The sequence below is a fragment of the Ipomoea triloba genome, chromosome 15 (assembly GCF_003576645.1).
Source record: "Ipomoea triloba cultivar NCNSP0323 chromosome 15, ASM357664v1".
Taxonomy (NCBI): Eukaryota; Viridiplantae; Streptophyta; class Magnoliopsida; order Solanales; family Convolvulaceae; genus Ipomoea; species Ipomoea triloba.
Genome location: NC_044930.1, coordinates 9,412,584 through 9,439,213, shown reverse-complemented (window position 1 = coordinate 9,439,213; position 26,630 = coordinate 9,412,584). Strand labels below are relative to the sequence as shown.

General features: G+C 35.9%; 4 protein-coding genes across 4 annotated transcripts; 3 read left to right on the top strand and 1 right to left on the bottom strand.

Annotated features, from left to right (window-relative positions):
• Nucleotides 1–1,481: 1,481 nt before the first annotated feature.
• LOC116007417 (carboxylesterase 1-like) lies at nt 1,482–2,808 on the bottom strand. The gene has a single exon (XM_031248081.1). The coding sequence runs from the start codon at nt 2,716–2,718 to the stop codon at nt 1,756–1,758; it is 963 nt and encodes a 320-aa protein (XP_031103941.1). The 5' UTR covers nt 2,719–2,808; the 3' UTR covers nt 1,482–1,755.
• Nucleotides 2,809–8,212: 5,404 nt separating this feature from the next.
• On the top strand, nt 8,213–9,454 carry LOC116006166 (carboxylesterase 1-like). Its single transcript, XM_031246453.1, has one exon. The coding sequence runs from the start codon at nt 8,282–8,284 to the stop codon at nt 9,248–9,250; it is 969 nt and encodes a 322-aa protein (XP_031102313.1). The 5' UTR covers nt 8,213–8,281; the 3' UTR covers nt 9,251–9,454.
• A 4,768-nt stretch (nt 9,455–14,222) lies between these two features.
• On the top strand, nt 14,223–15,416 carry LOC116007196 (carboxylesterase 1-like). Its single transcript, XM_031247808.1, has one exon. The coding sequence runs from the start codon at nt 14,256–14,258 to the stop codon at nt 15,222–15,224; it is 969 nt and encodes a 322-aa protein (XP_031103668.1). The 5' UTR covers nt 14,223–14,255; the 3' UTR covers nt 15,225–15,416.
• Nucleotides 15,417–18,246: 2,830 nt separating this feature from the next.
• On the top strand, nt 18,247–19,479 carry LOC116006407 (carboxylesterase 1-like). The gene has a single exon (XM_031246760.1). It carries the CDS (start codon nt 18,306–18,308, stop codon nt 19,272–19,274), a length of 969 nt encoding a protein of 322 aa, XP_031102620.1. The 5' UTR covers nt 18,247–18,305; the 3' UTR covers nt 19,275–19,479.
• Nucleotides 19,480–26,630: the final 7,151 nt, after the last annotated feature.

The following is a 26,630-nucleotide window of genomic DNA, read 5'->3' as shown; positions in this document are numbered from 1 at the left end:
CGACATAAGTACTTTTGCGAGTTCTGCTTCGCGTAACTCGAGAAAGTGAGGGACGGGGGGAGGGGGGAGTAAAAACTTTCGTTCTACAATCAGGAATGAGGGGCGAAGGTGAAGGAAGGGCGGATGGTTGGAGAGAGGTCGGAGTTACTAGTACTTTTCCGAGTCGTGCTTCGCGTGACTCAGGAAAGTGAGGGACTAGGGGGGTTAAATTTTCTAAAGGCTAAGGGAAAGAAGAAAGGAGTAGAAAGAGCGAAAAGATAGAACACCGGAAGGGGCCAAGCTGCTAGCATGCCTCCGAGGGTGCTTCGTGTAAGTCAGGAAAATGAGACAGGGAGGAACATTAAGTTTGTAGATAAGGAGAAGAGGGAGTGAAGAAGAAGTGAGATATTTTTCCAAATCATGCTTCGCGTAGCTCGGGAAAATGAGGGACTAGATGATGGAGTAAGAGTTAAGACTTGGGACCTGAAGCTCGGACGGAGAAAAGGGACGATCGATGAGGGTGATGGAAAACTCATGAGAAAGGAATGTAGGCTTGAAGGATTGGATCTAGCAGGAAGGGAGTCTAACGACGACCGGCTGGTGATTGGTCGATCGGTTGCGGAATTGTTTATTGAGGTTATTCAGTAGACTGCTTTGTGGTGCTATTGAAACAATTAATTACCATGGGGAAGGAAGAACATGAGGAAGGCGAATGGTCGGACAGTCCAACCAGTCAAAGGGTTCGGGTCGAGCCAGGAGGTTCAAAGGTGGTGCGAGTAACGCGGTGTAAGAAAGACGGTTGGGGAAGTTTCCTAATGAGTGGAGGCGGTTGGGCGCGGATCTTGTGCACGGAATATGGAAGGAAAATCGCTATATATTAGGAAGTTAACTTAAAATGTAATAAGTAAAGATGTCCTAAAGCATATATGGTAATTTAGAGTTACCAAAAGGGAGACGTTCCTCTTAACTTGTATAAATAATAGGGGTGTAAAGCCTCAATTGTTATATCGTGGACCACATAATGCCTTTAAAGAATACACAGAATATGAAAACACCAAATACACAAACACATCACCCCTATATTTAAGTACCACTAACATGAATACACAGAATCCTTGTCTAGAATACACAAACTGACTTGAGAAAATACACAGAATATTGATACAACTACATAGAAATCATCCTCCTAACATTCGAATACACAAAACACGTCATAACCTATGTTTAAGTATCCCTAATATGAATACACAGCATTGTAGTCTACAATACACAGAATGTCTTCAAAGAATACACAGAATATTAACACAAATATACACAGACCGCCCAAAATGGGAAACGTGATTTCCAAAAAAACAAACCATTACTTAAAATGACCAAAACGACGTCGTTTTGGTACGGAATGCACAATGCATTGTGCACCCTGGTCCACGATATAAATTACGGTAAAGCTTTGAGAAAGGCTAAGCAATTCATAATACAAACAAACCTAAACACTCCTCAAATTACGTACCAAATACTTAGTCCGTGATTGATAAAACTAACATCCTAACAACATTTACTTAATATTTTTGACAAATAATAGACCAATTAAATATAGGGTACTATGTGTATCATTGGTACACTCCAACTCTAAACATTTTGATAAAGGTAGGAGGAATGACATGCCATTTTCCTTGTTCTGATATAAAACCGGCCTCCAAATACAATAACGTGTGGGACACACTTCACAGTAAATAATTAAAATGATGTATTTAAGTTTAATTTCAGCAGAAGCATTTAGGATTCTACAAACTCTTTTATCGCAATGCACAGTTCCTTAGCTTTGGGTGGATCAGAAAGCTCAATGCCATGTCGCCCTCCCTCAATGAACCGACCCACCGCTTTCACTCCCATATTTTGCAACGCATTCAATACCTCCACTTGCCGGTCAACCGTCGGGTCTCCCTTACTACCCGACACCCAAATCCTCCACCCCAGACGCTTAACCTCATCAAACATCCCGGGATTCGCTTTAATCTCAACCATTGGATTACAGTAAACGTGATCCCGGTCAACGCCCAGTGGAAGTGCCACCTCCCACGTCAGATCGGTCAGATCCAATGGAAGCACCGTATCATTCTCAGATCTTAATTCCGATTCTGTCCTCTCCATCCCCCCAAAAAACGGTTCGTGTAATATCAGCCCTTTGATCTCCAAAGGCTTCAGCTCCGCACAACTCGCCGATGCGCGTAGGCCCACGCGGTAGGCTAGGTTCCCGCCGGCGCTTTCGCCCATGATAAAGCACCGAGAGAAGTCAACGGAATTTCTCAGCCACTCATCGTCGCTGTCTTTGATCCAGTGCAGTGATTCCAGGCAATCATCGTACGCCGCCGGCAGCCGGTCCTCCGGCGCGCGGCGGTACGAGACGGAGACCACCGCCGCGGAGATTAGAGTGGCCATGGCGCGGTAGAAATCTTGGAAGCTCGGCTCGGCCGGGCCGGCCACGATAAATCCCCCGCCGTGAAAGAAGAGTATGAGGGGCAGTTTGGATTGGGGCGGAGAATCAAGCGCCTGGCGGGGTAGGATAATTCGAGCCCAAGTGTTTTTGGATTGGTTTATGGAGATATCTTTGGTTAGAACTAAGGATGGATCAACGGCGTAGGTTGGGTCGGCGGTGTTTTCCCGAATACGTGTTAATGAACCATCTGGGTTGCGTATGAAACCCATGGTGTCGTAGAGCTCGACTAGCTTGGGATCCATGGCTACAATTTGGTGGAAAATTGGGTGAGTTTAGAGATAAGATGGTGGGGTGGGTGCATCTTATCTTATGGCAATGGGTAGAAGTCATGTTACCAGCTTTATGTCCACTTCAATTCTAAGAAGTTTAGCCACATATCTAAATAAAAAATAAATAAATATAAAAACATCTTGAGGCCATTGCTAATATTTTGCATTAGATATTACTTGAGGCGATTGCTAATTATTGGTCTTGGTAGAGTTTGTTAGGAGTTAGGATAATAGTAGCCTTAATTAGTAGGTGTATAAAGTTGACTAAGTTGAGCAGCAATTGGACCAGAGTGACAGAATCCAGAGTAAATATCCAAAGTCAGACAAAACTATTGAAAAAAGATTTTTATTTAATATAAAAATAATACATTTAATATGAAAAATAATTAAGTAGTGCCATGTTATGATGCGAGTATTAAAAATTAAATTTAGGGTGTGTTTGGAAGCAGGAAAATGTTTTCTGGAAAATGAGTCATTTTCCAGAAAACTGTTTGATTTTCTGTGTTTGGTTGCATCTTGGAAAACTGTTCTGGTGTGTTTGGTTCATTTTTCGGAAAATGAGTATAATATAATTATATAATTTTTTTATTGTATTTAAAATACAAAAAGATATAAAATAATCATATTTATATAACAAGAAAAGAAAAGGAAAAAAAAAAAAAAAAGAGCATCGCTCTGGTTTCTGCTGGAACCAGAGCAATCCAGAGCAGATCTGCTCTGGCCGGAAACCAGAGCTCCGGCGGACTGGTTTCCGGCGGAAACCAGTCCGCCGGAACAAAGGGACGGACGGCTGGCCGTGCCTAGCACGAAGAGAGGGACGGCCGGCCGTCCCTAGTAGGCTAGCACGGGAGCAAGGGAGGGCGGAAAATGACTTCCGCTCATTTTGGGCGGAAGTCGTTTTCCGCCAAAATGGTGTTATTTTCCCCAATCAACGGAAATCATTTTCCGTTGACTGGGTTTTCCAAGCACTCCCAAATACAAAAAACCCGGAAAATGATTTCCGGAAATCATTTTCCGGGTTTCTAAACACACCCTTAGTAGAATAATGTAGCATCACTTGTATGATATTTTAGAATATTTGACATGCAATTTTGAGAGTAGGATGTGGAATTGCTTTGGATGCCACTGCCATCTCATTTATGGAAGCTGCAAATATTATGCTCTCCACTATATTATACTTCAAAACGATTCAATAAACATATTTTGAATTTTTAAAATATGTTTGGTTCGTAGAATGAAATTTAGGGGAATACAAATCTCATTTAATTTCTTAAAGTAATTATTTAGTTTGTTAAAGCAATAGACTTCAAAATCTACTATACTAATAAGAGCCAAAAAAAAAAGTTAGACCTATAATGGGTAGAAAAAATGATGGTCAAATTATTAAATACATATGCATTTCTTTAATTTATAATTCGATGTCTACAATGCATTTATTCAAAAAGAAATATTCATTATCAACAAATTTAAAAAGAGATAATTTCATTAGTACAGTTATATTGTTTATATTTTCTACAATATAATGCAAATATTTTTTACCTTCAAATTAAATAAATTAGTAGTTACAACAAAAAATAATACATATGCATTTCTTTAATTTATAATTCGATGTCTACAATGCCTTTATTAAAAAAAATATTCATTATCAATAAATTTAAAAAGAGATATAATTTCATTAGTTATATTGTCTATATTTTCTACAATGAAAATATTCTTTACCTTCAAATTTATTAATTAATTATATCCATTACATTGTTCATTGTTTTCTTTCTACAATATCTTGTAATCAAATATCAAAGTTATACTACAAAATAATGTTTTATATATATATACCAAGTAGTATGTAAATAACATTATATTGGATTTTTTTTTAAAAAAAAAGACAGTTTGAAGCCAATCATATTAACTACATAGGGAGGATTTGATGACAAAGAAGACATTCAAATAACTCAATAAATTGATTTAAAACTAATTATGAAAAATGTCAATGTAGGCAATAGAACATTATGACACACTTGATGCATTGAAAAGATGCTGAGACTACAACGTTGTAGGAATCAATTTTTCAAATTCAGAAAATGAAGAACTTTCAAAAATAGCTACCGTTGCAGAATTCATTAATCCTATATGTAAAATACTTATTGTGCAGTTCTTTAAATATATTAAAACTACTATAAATTTACAATTCATTTTATTTTCTACAATCAACTTGCTTGGATTAAAGACAAATTACAACAAAAATAATTGATATATAGGATGTAGCCACTGTTTAAATATATTTATGCACAAAGTGGCAAACTATTTAACTGCATGCATTGTGATGAAAGGCAGCAGTGGGTACTACAAGATTAGTATTAAATCAACAAAAAAAATTACAAAAAAAAAAACACACACACACACACACATGCACACACAAAAACAAGTACTACACTCATTCATACTAATTCCAAAAATATAAACTACAAAATAACATGTGCAAAATGGAGGTAGAAACTGTTGATGAAACTAGACATATTGCAGCATCAGTATTCGGACTACCTGCAAAGTTATTGTTGTTACTATCAAATAAATATGTTATGAAACTGGAACAAAATGACTACTCATTAACCTTCTACAAATATAATAAATATTAATATTTTGTCTAATACTTTCACTTGAGAATGTACAACACAAATCTCACAGCACATGAAACATGTATGTAGGGAGAAAACTACCATTGCCAAATATCAATAAGCGCTTGCAAGATCAAGAGTTCATAGTGCAACTAAGATCTTAATTAGTCATATATACAAACACAACGAAACAAATCTACAACTTCCTACATCATAATTTTATTGCATGACGTTGCCCTCTATATACTACCACAATAACTCAAATGCACATGACACATTACCAATAAGTAAATTAAAAAAAAATACTGAAGATAAAGATAATAACAATGCTACCTGGAAGAGAATTAAAAAGACTTAGAGAAATTCAAAAGAAAGAGTAGTATTTATTTATACTATCATTTTTAAACTAAGTATTTAGATTAGTGTTTCTACAAAGTCGCAAACATTTATTTTAGTGACAATTATAATCAATCTCTTATATATTATCTTGCATTCATAAACTTTGAATTACCAATTTAAATAAACAAATTCAACATTCAATTACATATGCATGAACATCTCCTATATAATCTTGCATTGATATACTTTAAAATACTTATTTAAAAATAAACATTGGACATTATCTCATTCGCGCAATGTATGTAAAAAACTAATTTATATTATAATGTTTGGTTAGGCTGAGGAATAAAAATAAAAGGCAGACTGGTCAAATAGGCCTATATACTACATAGAAGTGCTCAAATAACCTATTATAGTCTAAAATAAGAGCTAATTTAACACAAAAACTTCTTAAAATGCTTAAATTTATCATTTTTTTCCAAGTTCCATCAGGTTGCCCGTGCATATATAAGCTGACTTGGAAATTTAATTGTTAAAATTGGTTGTTGACATAAAATTTATTAAGACTATAAATTAAAACCAAGCAAACCCTATCCATATGTCCTTCATCTTAGATTTCTTTCTTCAGCTTTGTTTTCTCAAACCCATCTCCGATTTCTTTCTTCAGCTCCGTCTTCTAAAAATCGTATCAGCTTCGCTCGTCTACTTAATTTGAATTGTCTTCATCTTAGACTTCACCAGGTGTGTGAAACAACTTGGAACATGAGTCTGTGATGTACTGTCGTTGTGGACTGAAAGCCCCAATTTGCACAACTTGCGATTCTAGGAGGAAACTTTTTGGTTGTCATAAATGGAATGTGAGAATATGTATATTATTTTTACATTGGTGTAATTTTTGAAATGATCAATTTAGTAAATGTGTTTGAAACTTTTCAAGAGGGGTTCGCGTGCCATTTTTTTGTCTGGAAATATCAAATTTTATCTACTAGAGAACAAAATGAGAATAATGCATTTGTAATGAAAATTTTTGTTTTAATCACCTTATGTAGAATTTGAGTGACGCCACACCACCAAAAGTGAAAAATTCACTTTTCGGTGGATTGAAGCAATTCCCACTAAAGGTGGACTTATATATAATTACACATTCCGGTGGAATTGGAGCCACAAAAAAGTGGAGTTTAAACTTTTTGGTGGATTGAAGTAATTCTATCGAAAGATGGAATTATATTTATAATTTCACCTTCCGGTGGAATTGGAGCCATGCACTGAAAAGTGAAAAGTGAAAAATTCACAAGTGAGAACGAATGCCCAAGAAAGAACTGAGAACCAATCGCAGCAGTCCACATGTCTAGATATAATGGATTAGATGTATTTAAAAAAAAAACGATGTGACATTTTCGTAAATAACTCAAACTTTAGTGCAAAAAACATGTGTTAAAAGTGCAAGTAACTCGTGCAAGCGTGCAAGTAAAATCACTTAAAAGTGCAACCATTTTCACTTAATAGTGCAAGTAATTTACCTTTTTAACATTGCTGCACATAATTTGGTGCACTTAATTATAACTTTTGATGCAACTAATGATAACATTAAGTGCACTTAATATTTTACTTGCACTTCAAAGTTCAATTACTTACAAAAATGTCACAGCCTTTAAAAAAAACATCTTAGGTCTGGACACATGAACGGCTACAATTGGTTCTCAGTTCTCTCATAAACAATTGGTTCCCACCTAATCCGTCTATATATATGTGTGTGTGTGTGTGTGTTTTTTTTTTTCAATAAAAAGTGATGATTGATCACAACCGTCCATCAAATTAATCAACCTGCTCATCAGACTTGTCAAATAGTTCCAGAATGAGAGGAACAATTTTGTTGGACTAGTCCTATGGCACATTCTGGTATACAGTCAACACCAAATATATATATAGGGTCACACTTGTGTGAAACCGTCTCACGGATCCTTATTCGTGAGACGGGTCGGATCGGGTCAAAGCACCATACAATGTCATACTTATATGTGCAAATCTCACACTTATATGCTCAAATATAACACTAATCAAAAATACAATTTTTGTTACTTATAAGAGAAAAAGTAATACATTTTTTATAATAAGTAATGTTGACAAGTGTCTCTCACTTATAAGGGCAAATATAATACTTTTGAGGAAAAAATGTAATACTTTTAAATCGAAATGTAAAAGTATTGTATTTTCCTTTAAAAGTATTACATTTAGCCTAATAAGTAAAAAAAAAATTTTATTCCTGATTAGTATTACATTTGAGCATATAAGTATGGCATTTATGCATATAAGTTTTACATTTGCATATTGAACCGACCCGACCCGTCCCATGGTGAGACGGTCTCACACAAGTTTTTGCCATATATATATTAATTCTATACGAAACTTCATGGAAGCCAGAAATTGAATTTTTAATTATAGATGACGTGGACGTAAATTAAAACTGGTAATAAAGACAATGCTCAATTGCTCATTCCCACTAGCCTTATCTATCTGGAGATCACTGGAGTTCAACATCTTGTGTTTAAACTTAGCCAGTTTCTCTACTTGGAATAATTGTACCTATGGATCCCAAAGATGTTGAGATCTATGGCATGTTAGGCTTTGAATGCAACCCAGATGGTTCAATCACACGTCAACGGGAACTTCCATCTACCTTCGAGCCAACATCCGCCGTTGACCCTTCCTTGGTCCTCGCCAAAGACATCTCCATCAATGAATCCAAAACCACTTGGGCTCGAATTATCTTACCCAGAAAAGTTGTTGATTCTCAGCCTATATCCAAGCTGCCTCTCATAGTCTATTTTCACGGTGGAGGATTCGTGGTGTGTAAAGTGGACACGCCAAACTTTCAAGATTTTTATCGACATATCGCCACTGAAGTATCTGCGGTGGTAGTCTCCGTTGAGTACCGCCGCGCGCCGGAGCACCGGTTGCCGGCGGCCTACGATGATTGTATGGAAGCGCTGTATTGGATAAAGAACAGCGACGATGAGTGGCTCACAAAATACGTTGACTTTTCTAGATGTTTTCTGATGGGCACAAGCGCCGGTGGCAACATAGCCTACCGGGTGGGTCTAAGCGCATCATCGATTTGTACGGAGCTGAAGCCATTAGAGATAAGAGGGCTGATATTACACCACCCATATTTCGGAGGGAAAGAGAGGACCGGGTCGGAACTGAAATCGGTGGATGACAAGCTATTTCCTTTGCGCCTAAATGATCTGATGTGGGAGACGGCACTTCCGGCCGGCGCTGACCGAGATCACGTTTACTGCAATGCGATGGTGGAGATCCGCTCAAATCCCCGCATGTTTGATCAAGTGAAAGCTCTGGGGTTGAAGATTCTGGTGTCGGGTTGCGGTGGGGATCCATTGGTTGACCGCCAAGTTGAGGTTTTGAATGCGTTGCGAGACGCAGGCGTGGAAGTGGTGGGCAGGATTATTGAGGGAGGCCACCATGGCCTTGAGATTGCTGATCCATTGAAAGCTAAAGAATTGTGTATTGCGATAAAGAAGTTCGTAGCATCCTAATTTGTTCTGTTAGTTGGAACTTATATATTTTCCTCTGGTGGTATGTTATTGAAAAGATGATAATAGATGTAATAAACATTGACTCATAATTATGTATTTGAAAATACAAATAGTGTGGCTTAACGTGTAGTCAGTGCAACCACACTACTATGATACATCATACAATGTTAGAAAATGTATAACACAAATATGCATCATTAGGTACACATGTTAGAATAACAATTATTATTATTACTAGTTTTTTATACGCGCTTTGCGCGAATACTTGTGCCCAATATTCAAACCCAATTAGTAAATCATTTTGAAATAAATATAATGCGCTTTTTTTTTTGAGTTGTCGAAGTTTAATAGATATTCGAGTGTAATTTTTTGTTGTGTATGTATTTGAAATTAACACAAGAAATTCAAATTCATTGTGATGGATATATTCCACTGTAATTTTAAGGGTGCGTACTCAACGTTGTATTACAATTTTTTTTGTCTTTGAAAATGAATAAAATTTGTTTAAATGTAGTCTTCTTCTAATTAGAGATATATCCCTTATAAATTCATATTCTATGGATATAAATAATATTTGATTTCAAATATCTCAATTCAACAACTTTCACAGATTGATATCTAAAAATCCTGTCTCAATTCAATTGCAAATACATTATGTTATTGCTCATTTATAATATTAATATTTTTTTAAAAATAATAGTGTGTGTGTATGTATGTGTGTCTATATATATATATATATATATATATATATTATTTATAATTGTAGAATTCATATTAATATTATTGAAGTAAGAATTATATAAATGATAAATTACTAAATATAATTATGGTAATATTTAATTAAAATCTAAATGAATTCAAACTTACCATTGAAGAATGTAAGAAAAATATTGTGTGTGCATGTGCATGATAATTATAATGTGAAAAGATAACAGAAGTTATAACGGTAGAGACATTTTTGTCCAAAAAATTATGTAGTACAACTTTTATAGCATAAGGTACAACAAAAATTAACGGAAAAAACGGACATAAACCAGGAGTATAACCTGGATTGAAACTTATTATGTTTTTAGATATGGTTCATTATTATTTTCTATGTCTCATAAATATTTATTTAAATTTAATAATAATAATAATAATTCTATCATTGGTCAAATAAGAAGAAACTTTTTAAAGTTGCAATTAGGTACATAAAAATGTCAATTTTGTTCAACAATGCATAATTACGTATTAGTGGCCTGTATTACCAAGTAAATGTAATGTCACTTTTTTTTTTTCATAAAATGTGTTAAAAAGGCCAAAAAACTTTACCTGAAAAATTAATTAGGCCCTCGAACTTTTTAAACTTGCAATTAAATGCATAAACATATCAGTTTAGTTCATCAATGCATAATTACCTGTTAGTGACCTGTAATACCAGCTAAATATAAATATCATTTATTTTCTTTTTTTTTTTTTGCATAAAATGTATCAAAAAGGCCATCGAACTTTACCTGAAAAATTAATTAGGCCCTCAAACTTTTTAAAGTTGCAATTAGGTACATAAACAAGTCAATTTAATTCATCAAGGCACAAATACCCGATAAATGCAAATGTCACTTTTTTTTTTTTTGCATAAAATGTGTCAAATATGCCATCGAACTTTACCTTAAAAATCAATTAAGCCTTCAAACTTTTTAAAGTTGCAATTAGGTACATAAACATGTCAATTTAGTTCATCAAGGCATAATTACCTGTTAGTGACCTGTAATACCAAGTAAATGTAAATGTCATTTTTTTTTTTTTTTTGCATAAAATGTGTCAAATAGGCTATCAACCTCTACCTGAAAAATCAATTAGGCCCTCAAACTTTATAAAGTTACAATTAGGTACAAAAAATTGTCAATTTAGTTCATCAAGGCATATTTACGTATTATTGACCTGTAATACCAGGTAAAAGTAAATGTCACTTTTTTTGCATAAAATGTGTTAAAACGGCCATCGAATTTTACTTGAAAAATTTTGCATAGGAGGAAACTTTTTGGTTGTTATAGATGGAATGTGAGAACATGGTTTAAAAAAACGCTAGGCGCTCCTCGGGCGCTTGGGTAGCGCCTAGGACGCCTAGGCGGGGATTAATCGGTGTCTAGGCGCCAATGTATTTTTTTTTTTAAAGTTTGTTTAAGTATTTTTAATTGTTTAAAGACTAATAATTATAAATTATATAATACTTTAATAGTTAATACTAAAATATTAACCTAAAAAATATCTAGAGTTTGTACAATTTAAGATTATTTCGCTCAAAACGATGTTGTTTTGAGTGAAATAACCCAGTAAAAATGAACAATAGTTAATCGGCCAACTAGACTGCCTAGTCGTTGCCTAGGAGGTCTAGTCGGCGTCTATGAGACCTAGGCGGTCAATGCCTAAGCGGCCTAGGCGGTGCTTAGGCTATCTAGGTGGAGATTAGGCGGTCACCTAGCTGGCCAGGCGCCTAGATCGCTATTTAAGGTGATACGCTAGGTGGTCGACCAGCGACTAGCGCCTAGGCAGGGATTAATTGGCGCCTAGGCAGAATTTTTGCAACACTGTGTGAGAATATGTATATTATTTTTACATTATTGGTGTAATTTTTGGAATGATCAATTTAGTAATGTGTTTGAAACTTTTCAAGAGGGGTCCGTGTGCCATTTTTTTGTTTGGAAATATCAAATTTTATCTACTAGAGAACAAAATGAGAATGGTGCATTTGTAATGAAATTTTTTGTTTCAATCACCTCATGTAGAATTAGAGTGATGCCACACCACCAAAAGTGAAAAATCCACTTTTCGGTGGATTGAAGCAATTCCCACTAAAGGTGGAATTATATATCATTACACCTTCCGGTGGTATTGGAGCCACCAAAAAGTGGAGTTTAATCTTTTTGGTGGATTGAAGTAATTTTATCAAAAGATGGTATTATATTTATAATTTCACCTTCCGGTAGAATTGGAGCCACACATCGAAAAGTGAAATGTGAAAAATTCACAAGTAAGAAAGAATGCCCAAGAAAGAACTGAGAACCAATCGCAGCCGTCCACATGTCTAGATATAATGGATTAGATGTATTTAAAAAAACGCGGTGACATTTTCGTAAATAACTCAAACTTTGGTGCAAGTAACATGTGTTAAAAGTGCAAGTTACTGGTGCAAGCGTGCAAGTAAAAAAGTGCAAGTAAAATCACATAAAAGTGCAAGTAACTGGTACAAGCGTGCAAGTAAAAAAGTGAAAGTAAAATCACATAAAAGTACAACCATTTTCACTGAATAGTGTAGGTAATTTACCTTTTTAACCTTGTTGCACATAATAATAACATCTTTCACAATGGTGGGCTTAAAATTTTGTTCTTTTATACTACCTCCGTCCCATTTTGGTTGTCTTATTCGTTTAACGAAGCTTGACTGAAGTTATTTTCAATCCAATTTTTCATAATATTAAATTTGGCATTAATATATAAAATTTATATATTTATAAACTACATTAAAAGTACTATTAAACACAAAAAATTAAATTTTAAAATAATAAAAAATTACTAAAGAAAATAAGCAATGAAGAAAGATTTTTTTGACCAATGAATAGTAAATATGACAGGTAAAATGGAACAGAGGGAGTAGTGCTTTGATATCTATATGTTCTCTCATTGTTGTGACCTTTATGTCCTAGCATATAGCTTGATGGTAGTCTTCTTAAAAGTTTTAAGAAAATTTCCTTTTGACTTATCTCCTTGCCTAAGTTAGTGATTTCTTCGAGAATATTGATAAATCTTGCTTTTATATCTGTTGTGACACTGCACATGCTAATATTATTTTGACATTAATACCTTTCAAAATTATTTTATTATATGATTAAAAATTATGCTAGCCTATTATAAAATTATTTTATGCGGCCCAAATTATTTTGAGAATATTTTACAAATATTATTTTAGAGATATTATAGTTTCCTAATCCATAATATCCTAGGAATATTATATTGAGTCTAATATTTCCTATTCCTAATATATGTTTATGCGCGCGCACACACATATATAGGTTCAAGATAAGGTGCGAAGGACTTTCCAGGTGAAAAATGCGCACAAATTTCAGTCATTAATTTCGTCTAGATCTACTATTCTTTAAAAAAATTAATTACACTTCGAATTAACAAAAATTATGCACGTGAAAGCATAAAAACGTGCACATGAAGTCACAAAAATGTGCACTTGAAGGCCAAATTTTGCAATCGAAGTAATTTATGGTACCAAAAAGAGAAGTTATTCAACTTAACTGTTATTGAAGCAATTACCCTTACAAATAGTTTTGTAAATCTCACAAATTCCCATTAGAAAGTTAGTTATTATATGTTGTTGAAAAGAATGCAAAAGATATAACAAATATTGGCTCATAATTGTGCACTTGAAGACACAAAAATGTACACTTAAATGTAAAAATTAAAGATGTGCAATCGATGTAATTTATGGTATCAAAAAGGGAAGTTATCAAAATTAAGTGTTTTTTTTTTTTGAAAGCAAAACTTATGTTTTATCAAACTTTAAGTGTTATTCAAACAATTATCCTTACAAATCATTTATAAATATCAAAAATTTCATTAGAAATTTAGTTATATGTTACTGAAAAGAAGACAAAAGATGTAATAAACATAGGTACATAATTATGCAAATCACAAAATTTTGCACTTGAAAGTACAGAATGTGCACCCCAAGGCCAAACTATTGCACTCATTCACTCAAAGGCACAAATACTTCTAGAATGATAGGAACAGTATGTTGGATTATTCCTAGCCGCCTTCTGATATACAATTTGTACTTTTAATCCTCTCTGAAACTTCACAGAAGCAACAAATTGAATTTTCAGTTGGAGATTAAGTGGACGTAATTTAAAAATCGTAAAAGAAAACAGAACCTATATATACACAGATAGCCATATATATGAAGTCCAACAATATCTTGTGTTAAACTTAGCCAATTTCCACATATCAAATTGTACCCATGGATCCCAAAGATGTTGAGATTTATGACATGTTAGGCTTTGAATGCAACCCAGACGGTTCAGTAACACGTCAACGGGAACTTCATTCTACCTTCGAGCTAACACCCGCCGTTGATCCTTCTTTAGTCCTCGCCAAGGACATCTCCATCAACCAATCCAAAACCACTTGGGCTCGAATTATGTTACCCAGAAAAGCTGTTGATTCTCAGCCTCTATCCAAGCTGCCTCTCATAGTCTACTTTCATGGTGGAGGATTTATCGTGAGTAAAGTGGACACGCCTTACTTTCAAGATTTTTATCGCCATATCGCCACTGAAGTATCAGCGGTGGTAGTCTCCGTTGAGTACCGCCGCGCGCCGGAGCACCGGTTGCCGGCGGCCTACGATGATTGTATGGAAGCGCTGTATTGGATAAAGAACAGCGACGATGAGTGGCTCACAAAATACGCTGACTTTTCTAGATGTTTTCTGATGGGCACAAGCGCCGGTGGCAACATAGCGTACCGGGTGGGTCTCAGCGCATCATCGATTAGTACGGAGCTGAAGCCATTAGAGATAAGAGGGCTGATATTACACCACCCATATTTCGGAGGGAAAGAGAGGACCGGATCGGAACTAAGATCGGTTGATGACAAGCTATTTTCTTTGCGCCAAATTGATCTGATGTGGGAGACGGCACTTCCGGCCGGCGCTGACCGAGATCACGTTTACTGCAATGCGATGGTGGAGATCCGGTCAAATCCCGGCATGTTTGATCAGGTGAAAGCTCTGGGGTTGAAGATTCTGGTGTGGGGTTGCGGTGGGGATCCATTGGTTGACCGTCAAGTTGAGGTTTTGAATGCGTTGCGAGACGCAGGTGTGGAAGTGGTGGGCAGGATTATTGAGGGAGGCTATCATGGCCTTGAGATTGCTGATCCATTGAAAGCTAAAGACTTGTGTATTGCGATAAAGGAGTTCGTAGCATCCTAATTTGTTCTGTTAGTTGGAAGTTGGAACCTATTTTCGCCCATTATATATTTAAAAGAATGCAAAAGATGTAATAAACATTTACTCATAATTATGCATTTGAAAATACTTGAATGCACAAAAATGTTGCTCCAATATATATCATATCCATATGAGATCACTTGATTATGTAAAATCCTGTGTTCGTATCCTGTCTATTAAATCTTATATTTTAACGATTTAGATCAAATGGAGAATGGCACTTGTTTTTATTAGTTAATTGTAGGGATATTTTAGTAGTTTTACTTATGTTTTAATGTGTGTAGATTTTGGGAAGGATTGTGATTTGATACAATTACCTTGATTCCCACGTGATTTATTACCGGCCTATTGCACACGTACGCCTCTTCAGTATCATCCATCCGTTTATTTTTTTGTTTCCTTTTGTTCTCGTTTCTCCCTGTTCGTGAAGCATTGAAATCTCCAGGTTCTGACCGTTCGTGAGCAGCAGCCGTCGATTCTCTCTCCTGTTTCAGTTCATTAGTCTTCCGTTTGTCAGCAACAACCGGCGACTCTCTACTTTGGCGACGCTGCATTGCGGTTTTTTTGTTCTCGGATTCCTTCACCGACGGCATCATCTATTGATATGGAGGATTCCGGTCTGAGACGGTCTAAGCGTAGGGCTTCGTTTTCTCGCACAACTGAAGGTTTTAAAAAAAAAAAAAAAAAAAAAAAAACTTCACCGTTCTTGTTCATGCAGGGGGTAGGGTTTTTCACGGTGAATGTCGATGATGGCCGTGTAATGGCGATGGGGTGGTTTGCATTATATGTTTCACTTTTTCAGTATCAATTTTAAGTGTTTAGGAATCCAATAAACTCAGTTATTTGCAGTTTGTTAGGAATAAAATTGTAATAGTTTTGATGAGCTAAATGGTAATTTTAGAAATCCCCTATTTTTATTTTTAGAGTGTAACTAATTGACCCGAAAGTCAAATCGTGGCATAAAATGGTTTGAATTATTGTATCATAAAGTTCATTATGTCATGAGACTTGTATATCGTTTGCTTCCACTTAAACAAATGAGAGCAAGTGATGGAATGACAAAGACCCAGATCATCTATGCAAGAAGGCACAAGTTCAATTAAGCTTATTTATTTTTAAGCTTAATATTTAAAGAAGGGAGGAGGTTGTCGTGTATGTTGGGGAGTCAAAGTCAAAGGAAGTCAAAGGGGAGGAAGTTTGGAAAGACTAAAGCTACACCATACGCTACCACAAGCAAAGAGAGAATAAATACATTATTTTGGTGATATTAACTAATGAGTTAATATGGAACATTGGTTAGAAACTTGAGCATTATACCTATGGGTCTAGCAGGCAGAACTTGGCAAATACCGTAGGATCCAAGAGCTCAGCCATTTTTCCAACATCTTACACTTATTTTTGATGAAAGTCGAATCACCGGAAAATATTTTTGAAATATCAGCTTGCCAAGATCAAATTAAGATTGCAACAATGTCAAGGTAAAAAATTGGAGGCTACAAGTTTCAAAGATCAATCAAGCCGGATTAGAAGACTTTGTGAGCAAATATGCAGATCAATCAAAGGCATTAAATGTTGCAGATCAAATTAGTAAAGCAATCAGATCAAGTTGGCAAGGCTAGCAAATCAAGAGGCATGCTCATCAGATCAAATTGGCATGACCCATCAGATGAAGTGAACGTTCAAATTCTGAATATTCACAACGGACAAATAATTCTTTGAGTTATAAAAAGCCCAAGAAGTCTTGAAGACAAGCACGGTGACAACAAACGTGACGGTAACTGACCTACAACGAAAATTATTCAAGAGTGCTGAGTTATTGAGCTATACACGAGAGATTCAAGTCTTAGAAAAGAAATTTTTATTTCATGTAAAAACATCTCTACTGAGTGTACAAAGTGGGAGAATAGCAAGGAGCTGTGAAATCCTTGTTTGAGTGTAGCGTTGTGCAAGACACTCTGGGAAAACTAAGTAGTAGCTTGTAGACAAAGATTACTTTGTCATTCTTCTTTTTTGGCAATTTTGACTTCATCAATATGGTAACTGTTCCATCTGCGTTAAAAGGCTGTGAAATCCAACTTCTAATTTCCAAAAACTCACGTGATGCACTGTCTGTTCCGCCAAATCTTCACTCAATGACTGTTCCACAAGATCTTCACTCACAAAAAATGTAACGGGAAAACAATACTTAAACACTAACAAAAAATGTAACGGAAAAACAAACATAAATAAATGACATTGTAGTATCTGTTTCGCCTCTACTAATGCTTGATCTCATCATCTCTTACATGGGATAGTCACTACATGCCATCTAAGCACATTCACACTTATCAATTCTCACTTTTTAGATATGTATAGCCGCCCTTCACTTTATAATGATTGGGATGGAATTGAAACTATATGTAAAGCCCTTCACTTTATTATGATTGGGGATGGAATTGAAACTTATCACTATTTGTAAATTAATTTTTTTTTTGAGTACTACTGACTCTGTTATAATGTAGTATCTCTGTCAAGAATTGGCTACTTTCTCAACCTACTGAAGTACAACGAGTTAACAGTTGCCTCCACTGAGGCTCAAACCCACTCCCATCATCCATGTGGGAGTGTTAACCGGGACACCGGTTGCCACTTGACCACAAGATCTTTGGCACTATACATCTCATTGATGCTATCCCTAAATTCAGAAAGAAATTGTAATAATAATATTGAAATATCAAACAAATTCAGAAAGAAATTGTAATAATAATATTGAAATATCAAACCAAAAAAAAAGTACTGTAGATAAATTCTATGCATACTCCTCAAACTTGTCAAATACTTCTAGAATGATAGGAACATATGTTGGACTAGTCTTAGCCGCCTGATATACAATTTGCACTTCAACATATTTTAATCCTATCTGAAACTTCATTAAATTAAAGCAAAACATTGAATTTTTAATTGTAAATTAAAAATCGTAAAAGCTAGATAATTGAACAATACCTATATATACACAGATAGCCATATATGAAGTCCAACATCTTGCATTAAACTTAGCCAATTTCCACACATCAAATTGTACCCATGGATCCCAAAGATGTTGAGTTCTATGGCATGCTAGGCTTTGAATGCAACCCAGATGGTTCAATCACACGTCAACGGGAACTTCGTTCTGGTGTCGAGCCAACATCCGCCGTTGATCCTTCCTTAGTCCTCGCCAAGGACATCTCCATCAACCAATCCAAAAGCACTTGGGCTCGAATTATGTTACCCAGAAAAGCTGTTGATTCTCAGCCTCTATCCAAGCTGCCTCTCATAGTCTACTTTCATGGTGGAGGATTCGTGGTGTGTAAAGTGGACAGGCCAGGCTTTCAAGATTTTTATCGCCATATCGCCACTGAAACATCTGCGGTGGTAATCTCCGTCGGGTACCGCCGCGCGCCGGAGCACCGGTTGCCGGCGGCCTACGATGATTGTATGGAAGCGCTGTATTGGATAAAGAACAGCGACGATGAGTGGCTCACAAAATACGTTGACTTTTCTAGATGTTTTCTGATGGGCACAAGCGCCGGTGGGAACATAGCCTACCGCGTGGGTCTAAGCGCATCATCGATTAGTACGGAGCTGAAGCCATTAGAGATAGGAGGGCTGATATTACACCACCCATATTTCGGAGGGAAAGAGAAGACTGTATCGGAGCTAAGATCGGTGGATGACAAGCTATTTCCTTTGCGCCTAAATGAGCTGATGTGGGAGGCGGCACTTCCGGTTGGCGCTGACCGAGATCACGTTTACTGCAACGCGATGGTGGAGATCCGGTCAAATCCCGGCATGTTTGATCAAGTGAAAGCTCTGGGGTTGAAGATTATGGTGTCGGCTTGCGGTGGGGATCCATTGGTTGACCGTCAAGCTGAGGTTTTGAATGCTTTGCGAGACGCAGGTGTGGAAGTGGTGGGCAGGATTATTGAGGGTGGGTATCATGGTCTTGAGTTTGCTGATCCATTGAAAGCTAAAGAATTGTGTATTGCGATAAAGGAGTTCGTAGCATCCTAAGTTATGTTTTTGTCAAAAAAAAAAAAAAAAAAGTTATTCTGTTGAAACCTATATATTTTCACGTACGAGTAGTTTGAATCACTTTTGTCCAATCTTCACCAACTGCAGCTGCCTTTAGTTGGTGATCAAGAATATTGAAAATAATATTAATAGTCTTCTTTGTAATATTACTTCAATAAAAGAAGAGGTGATAATACTTTGATTTTGCCCTTGTTTGGTTATAAGCCAATTGTTATACGGTGTACCATCGTGGTGTGAATCATGATCATCGAATAAAATTATAGTAAAATTAAAATTATAGTTTAGTGTTACTATAATGAAACAAGTGTGTGGAAAATGAAACTAATACACAGAGCACATTATTGTTAAATTAAACTATAGTATGATTAAAATGATACTTTAGTATTGCTATAATGAAAATAGTGTGTGGAAAATGAAACTAAAATTCAGAGCCATTCAATAACATATATTGTCAAATGACCTAAAGTGTCATTAAAATAAGTCAAAAACTTGTGTGAAACCGTCTCATGGATCTCTATCTGTGAGACGAGTCGGGTCACACAATCATATGGGTCATAATGCGCATATCATGTGCATTTTTATGATTCTCTCTCCGTTTCCTATATCATCCTACGCTGTTTAATTTAACAATAATGTGCTCTGTGTATTAGTTTCATATAGATGAATACTTCATTTTGTGATTTGCAATGTGACAAAAAGTTTAAATTAAAATTGTATCTCAGGAAATGTGATGCTTGGGTCTGCATTGAAGTAGGGATGAGTTTTTACTCTTAACTAATCTTTTGAAAAAATGCAGCAGTGCATGATATAAAAGATTAGCATCTATGAGCATGAAGTGTGGCCGCTTCAACAAGTTTGGGCTTTACTTGGTACGTGCTCATTAATGGATACGGACGCATGGTCGTGATAGTGTCAAGTTACTTGGAATTGTAATGACTGTAAAACTTGTGTGTGTTATACCTACATTTCTTCAAAGAGACTGGGTGATTCAAGGTTCGTCCATCACTGCAATCCGAATTGATGTATCGCGTATAATACTATATGGAAGTTCAATTTTCATTTATACATGAGTTTTAATTTGGATTTATTTTGGTACAATATTAATTTTTACTATATAAATAGAGGAGGATTGGATATTTATATAGTTTGATTAATTGAGATGTTTATTAGTTTGATTAATTGAGAATTTATTAGTTTGATTAATTGTGATGTTTATTAGTTTGATTAATTGAGAAATTATTAGTTTGATCAATTGTGAGATTATAAATGTTAATTTGTTGCACAGGTTCTGAAACTTGATGTGTGAATTGTAAATATTACTGCATGCACAGGTTTTAGGTGGATTCGTAAAATATATTTAATTATTAAAAATAAAATAAAATAAACAACGTCGACGTATATTATTTTCAAAAAAAACACTTACGGCGTTGCCGCGTTGGTTACTTCGTATAATCGACGCCGTATGTAATTTATTTTTTTTAATCATAAACGACGTCGGTTTTTTTTCTTAAAAACCGACGTTGTTTATTATTATTATTATTATTATTATTATTATTATTATTATTATCGTATTTTTTTAAATAATAAACGATGTCAGTTATCCTTAATAACCGACGTCGTTTATTTATTTTAAAAAATAGAAAATACATACGGCGTCAGTTTTTACAGTGCTAAAAAACCGACGCTAAAGGTGTTTTCTGTAGTAGTGTAAATTGGGAAATATGAATTTGTGAAAGGTTAGAACCGAAAAGTACTCAGTTCTGGAATTGAAAAATTAACTTGTGAAAAATTAATTTCTGATCAGTTAATTTTGTACAGTTGACTTAGGGAAGTTGGGTTAACCTTTGAAGCCTTCGTGGCCGAAGCATGAATATAGCCGAATTGTTATTGGCTGAGTTCATAAGTTGGTCTAATTCATGTTTTCGTTGGTTTTGTTTGGCTCATGCATGAAATGTGATATATATATTATTATTTATTACTTTACATGGTGACATGGTTTTAAGCAAATATATATATATATATATATATATATATATATATATATATATATATATATATATATATATATAAAATATATCTTGTGAGAGTTGGAGTTTTAAAATGCCGGCAACTTTCATGTAACATCTCATAATAGTTAAAATATTTCGTATAAATATTTTGGAGAGACATCTGAAAGAGAGATGCAATTCATATACAAGATAGGTAATAAACTTGTAGTACACCAAGATATTTCACAGTCTTATAGTTCTACATGAAATTCTTAAACAAAACAACTTAAGAACTTCATTCTTCTATCTTGTATCCCGTAAGATTAAATCTTGAACCTTCTTGCTTTTTCTGAAGGAGATTTAAAGGAAAACTATAAACCCACTAGAAACTTTCATCTAGAAAGATGTAATGACCAGCTTTAAAGTAGGGAGATGGAAAAACGTAGTAACGTTTTCGTAAATAACTTGAACTTTAAGTGCAAGTAACAACACTATAAAGTTCACTTAGCTATACCATAGAGTGCATATCGTGATACGTATAGGTGTAGTGAAATTGTCTACCGTTTTTATGGTATAGTTTTTTTTTTTTTTTTGATTTAGGGTTTAGCTTTTATAATTTGATTTAAAAGTTCACTTTAGATTTTAGTAGTTATGGTTTGCTTTAAAGCATGGTTGAAAAAATGACTAGGCGCTCCACAGGCGCTCGGGAAGCGCCTAGCGCCTACGACGCCTAAGCAGTGATTAATCGACGCCTAGGCGCCAGTGTATTTTTTATTTTATTTTTTATTTTTTCAAAATTTGTTTAAGCATTTTTAATTTTTTAAAGACTAATAATTATAAATTATATAATACTTTAATAGGTAATACTAAAATATTAAATATTAACCTAGAAAATATCTAGTGTTTGTACAATTTAAGGTTATTTCGCTCAAAACGATGTTGTTTTGAGTGAAATAACCCATTAAAAAAGAAGAACAATAGTTAATTTGCTGACTAGGCGTCCTAGTCGGTGCCTAGGAGGTCTAGTCGGCACCTAGGAGGCCTAGGCGGAGCTTAGGCGGCCTAGGCAATTGCCTAGTTAGCCAGCCACCTAGACCACCATTTAAGGTGATACGTTAGGCGGTCGACCAGCGTCTAGTGCCCAGATGGGATTAATCGGCGCCTAGGCGGGAATTTTGCAACACTACTTTAAAGTGCACCTAGCAACAATAAAGTACACCAAGCAACAGTATAAAGTTAACCTAACGCTATCATTACAAAAATATCACAGCTTTTTTTTTTCTAAATAATTGTTTGTAATTCATTAGATCTTTCTAGATGGGTGGCTCTAATTAATTCCTTCTCCTCTCATGTGTACTCTTTCTCTCTCTCAAATACACACACGCGTGCGTGCGTGCGCACACACGCACATATATGATTTGATACAAACGATACGTAGTAAATAAGGAGTATATTAGATTAATTATTGAGACTCGTGAGAATCTCTCTCATAAAATTTTGCTTAAGATTAATTATTGATAAGGTTCTTACAAATATTGTTGTTACTAATTGTCTAATAAACCAACAAAACCAGCAGCCGTCTTAGCTTAGTGGTAGATTGTGTGGCTTTTAACCACGTGGTCGTGGGTTAGATTCCCTACAGATGGCGTTTGGTCATTTTAAACCCCACACTGTTTACCGGGTTACAGAATTTCCTATGGTTTCCCAGCTGAAAGAGCAAATACATTTATACATTACATTTATTCAAGCATCACACAGTATTTATCAATTACTCAAATAGTAAAACATCTTAGCACAGATTTACACACAATTTTTGGTTTAATTTTCTTATGCAACTAGTGCCATATTAGTAGCTATAAACTATCAAATAAGTGAGATAACACAGTCACATGACTTGCCAGCAATTGGATGTGGGCAAGTTTTCCTTAGTTAGGTAGGAAGGTGCCACCGTATCTCCTCACAGCATCTTCACTACTAAGAGCTCCATAAAATCCCATAGGTGCTGCTGCAACAACTGGCTGTGGATACCCGGTAGTATATCGCCTCTTTGCTTCCATACTGTCAATTACTGGAGGATTTGGAGTGATTTCGTTCCATTGTGGTCCGCTAACGCGCACTCCTTGGGGAGGAATAGGGGTGATTTCACTCCAGTGTGGCTTCTCTGATGCAGCAGGATATCCCCCTGTTCTTTTAGCTTCCTCAATGACTTTCATCAGATCGTCCACATTGCTCGTGGCGCTTGTAAGAGTGGAACCGGGCTGTTTGTACCATCGTCCATTGAAATCGGCCTTGGTGTATGAGCTTGGTGTTATGCTGCTACTCTTCTTGGAGTTGCCATTTCCATCATCTAGATTATCATGCTGCAGATTGTTGCTTGGTTTCTTGAAGGAATCCTCGAATTTTTTGGGGATCTCTTGAGTCGAGCTTATACGTGTTGTGGCCTCAACTGCTACACTCTTTGGATTAGCCAAACCATGAACCTCTTCTTCATTGCCTTTCTTGATGTGCCCTCCTTCATTGGATTTAGGCTTCTCATGTTCTTCTTTGCCTTCTTGGCTTTTCCTGTTAGGCCAATTAGGCCTCTGATCAGACTCCCTAACTTGCTGTGTAGTCTCCTTATTGGAACCAGCATTCATCTTGTTTGGGATTGGGCTTGATCCTCTATTGTCATGAATGTTTACTTTCTCAAGCTTGCTGTGCAGTGGGCTGGTATTTCTCTGGTCCTTCCCCTTCTCTACATATTTAGGTGGAGAATCAGTAGGCAAAGTACTTGACTTGTCTCCGGTGGCACCATGGAGGAACCAATTTGGCATAGTATTTGAATCTGCTGGGCGGCTTAATTTAGGATGCACTGTGGATTTTGGTGGAGAGTAATCATGATTACTAGGCCAATTAGGCTTACTAGTATCTGAGTTTGGATGAGCCATCGGTTGCTGCACCATTGATTTGGGTGGAGAATCATCTCGAGCTTTTGTCCAATTAGGCCTAGCATTAGACTTGGGATGGGATGACTCATAGTACTCATAGATTCTAGGTGGAGATTCATCTTGAATAACCCAATTTGGCCTAGTACCTAAATTTGGAGGGTTTAATTCTGAATGCATCATGGATCTAGGTGGAGAGTAATCTCGCTTACTAGACCAATTAGGCTTATTGGCACCTGAGTTCGTACGAGGCATCAAATGATTCACAATTGGGTTGGGTGGGGAATCATCTCGAGGTTTTGCCCGATTAGGTCTAGTATTAGAGTTGGGGTGAGACTCATAATACTCCATAGCTCTAGGTGGAGAGTTATCTCGAGCTTTTGCCAAATTAGGCCTAGTATTAGAGTTGTCGTGCAACTCATAATACTCCATAGCTCTGGGTGGAGAATCACTTCGAATTGGCCAATTTGGCCTAGCACCTGAGTTTGGATGAGCCATAACTCTCGGTGGAGAGTCATCTCGACTACCTGGCCACTTGGGTCTAGTACCAGAGTTGGGATAGCTAACCAACCTAGATTGCATCATAGGGGGAGACTGACTTCGACTAGGCCAATTAGGCTTAGTATCCAAGCTCGGACGACTCAACTCATTACGTTGATGGTATCTAGGAGGGGAATCATCATAGATTGTGTAAGTAGACCTAGTACCTCCATTGGGACGACCATTGTGCCTTGGGGGAGAGTCATCACGGCTCATCCAAGAAGCCCTGCTACCCCAATTCGGACGATTATGGACCTCAAAATGCCCATTGTTGTGCCTAGGAGGAGACTCATCATGGCTCATCCAAGAACCCCTACTACCCCAATTGCCACGACCCGGTGCACCATTTTGGCTAGACGACCAATTAATGTTGGCTCCCAAGTTGTGACCTCCACGGCTAAGAATTGGATCACCTGGCAAGCTGGCCTCCATCTGAACTTGGTTGAAGAAATCTTTAACTTTCCCAAGGCTATCAAGATTCTCCTTGAGGCCGCCATTACCATCTTCATAGCCACCAACAATTCGTTCCTCCCTCACGGGCTTACCATTGACAAGAACTCGACGCGTGACCACAGGCCTCACAACCTCAACAACCCTTTGGGTCTTCACTACATAGTTGTTTAAGCCATCGGCGTTAGGATAGCTCATGATGGAGCTTTTCCTTTGCCCACCATTAACCATGAACGCCGGTTGGCTTCGCATATGGTCTTCATATGGATACTCATCATCATGCCCCAGTTTGCCATTATCGGATAAACCCATTGATATGATCAATCAATAGGCCAGAAATATATATATCAAAATTAGTATTTCTTCTTTAAGAAAGTTGTTTATTTCTTTCTTGTTTGGATGATGATAAGAAGCTACTTCTCTATTTAAAGAGTGAGGAACACTAGCTAGGTAGACAATATTCTATTCTCACACTTAAGTGTAAATTATAATATTATATTATGCTACGTTAACGTTCTACTCGATCAAGACACATTGAGGTCTAAAAAAAAATAATAACATTATATATATTATGTGAAACATAACTACCACTTTTTTCCACTATGAATTATATGCTTTAGCACTTTTTCCCTCTGAACTATTCATGTATCTACATTAGCTCCACAATTATCTTAAAAGTGAGAATTTTTTTTTTTGTGAAATGGACGACATTTTTACCTTTAAAAATAAGTATTTCATTTGTTTTTCTTTTCTAACAAATTAATGTTTATGTCGAAAAAGTAGAATAAATGCGAAAAGGAAAAACCACTATTTACATATATTATAATTATAATTATAAGCTAATGCTACTAACAAAATTAGACTTAAACACAAATAATTCATTAATGCTGATTAATTATACTTATAATATTAATGTTACTAGCATTAGCTTAAAATTATAACTATAATATTTATAAATGATGTCTGCTTTTTTTTTTTTCACATTTATTATGATTCCCACGTATAAGCAATAATTTGTTGGAAAAGAAAAATAAATGAAATACACGTTTTGCCTTTATTTTTAATAGTAAAAATGTTCATTTAACATAAAAGTGAAAAAAAAATTGATACTTTTAAAATAATTGAGGGGCTCTCGTAGTAATTGTTTTGTAAGGGCGCGTGAGAAGACGGTGAAAGGGTATTGAGCTGGATTGTTTATACAGGGAAAAATGGGCTTCTTAGATAATTAGAAGGGATTGCTTGACAGAGTGTCGAGCATTGTTCGTCGTGCTAGTTCCGCTAATGTGGATCCAGGAGTACTGGGGGAAGTGCTATAAGTATATAATTCAGAGGGAAAAGTGTCATTTTCTATTATATTATGTTGTTGAATTGAAGTGTTGTTATCATATTAGTCATGGTCAAGTTTAGTCTATAAGGTGATATTATATGAGATT